The sequence below is a fragment of the Penaeus monodon genome, chromosome 23 (genome assembly GCF_015228065.2).
Source record: "Penaeus monodon isolate SGIC_2016 chromosome 23, NSTDA_Pmon_1, whole genome shotgun sequence".
NCBI classification, from domain to species: Eukaryota; Metazoa; Arthropoda; class Malacostraca; order Decapoda; family Penaeidae; genus Penaeus; species Penaeus monodon.
Genome location: NC_051408.1, coordinates 30,800,918 through 30,801,411, shown reverse-complemented (window position 1 = coordinate 30,801,411; position 494 = coordinate 30,800,918). Strand labels below are relative to the sequence as shown.

Below are 494 nucleotides of genomic sequence, written 5' to 3'. Positions count from 1 at the left end.
CCCAGAGCTGACGTCGACTAACCTTCCGTGAGAAGAGGTATTCGTGAAGGAACAGGTTGGTGGAGAACGAAAAGGAGGCCGGAGCTGCAGGCTTGGCCAGGGGGACGACGCGAGATACCATTTGGGAACTGAAACAAGGACCATATGATTTCTTTTTACAAACAAACCTTTGGTTGAACTACAGTTTTTGTCCATTCTATCTGCTGAATAAAAAAATCATGAGAATATAATATATGCCATGCGACTATAGAGCTTTATTAAGTATGGAACTCACATAGCCGTGTCACTATTGGCCATCGAGGTGATCGTAGATGATACGAAGTTGGCCACCTGGACAGAAGGCTCGTGCCAGGTGGACGCGGCCGCCGCCTGCCACCAGCTGAGGTCGGGAGCCCAGGTGGTAAGCGTGAGGAAAGCCATGTTGCGCACCCTCGGGTTCTCGCCGAGGTTGTCGGCCACGGAGGTCAGAAGCTCAAAGACCTGGCAGGAGGGGA

The 494-nt window shown here is 51.8% G+C and overlaps 1 protein-coding gene across 1 annotated transcript in view; it reads right to left on the bottom strand.

The window, feature by feature from the left end:
• LOC119588210 (hemolymph clottable protein-like) overlaps positions 1 to 494 on the bottom strand; it is a 24,837-nt gene that overhangs the window by 9,798 nt on the left and 14,545 nt on the right. Inside the window, 2 exon segments of the mRNA XM_037936911.1 lie at positions 23 to 128; positions 275 to 480. Coding sequence (XP_037792839.1) covers positions 23 to 128; positions 275 to 480 — 312 coding nt within the window.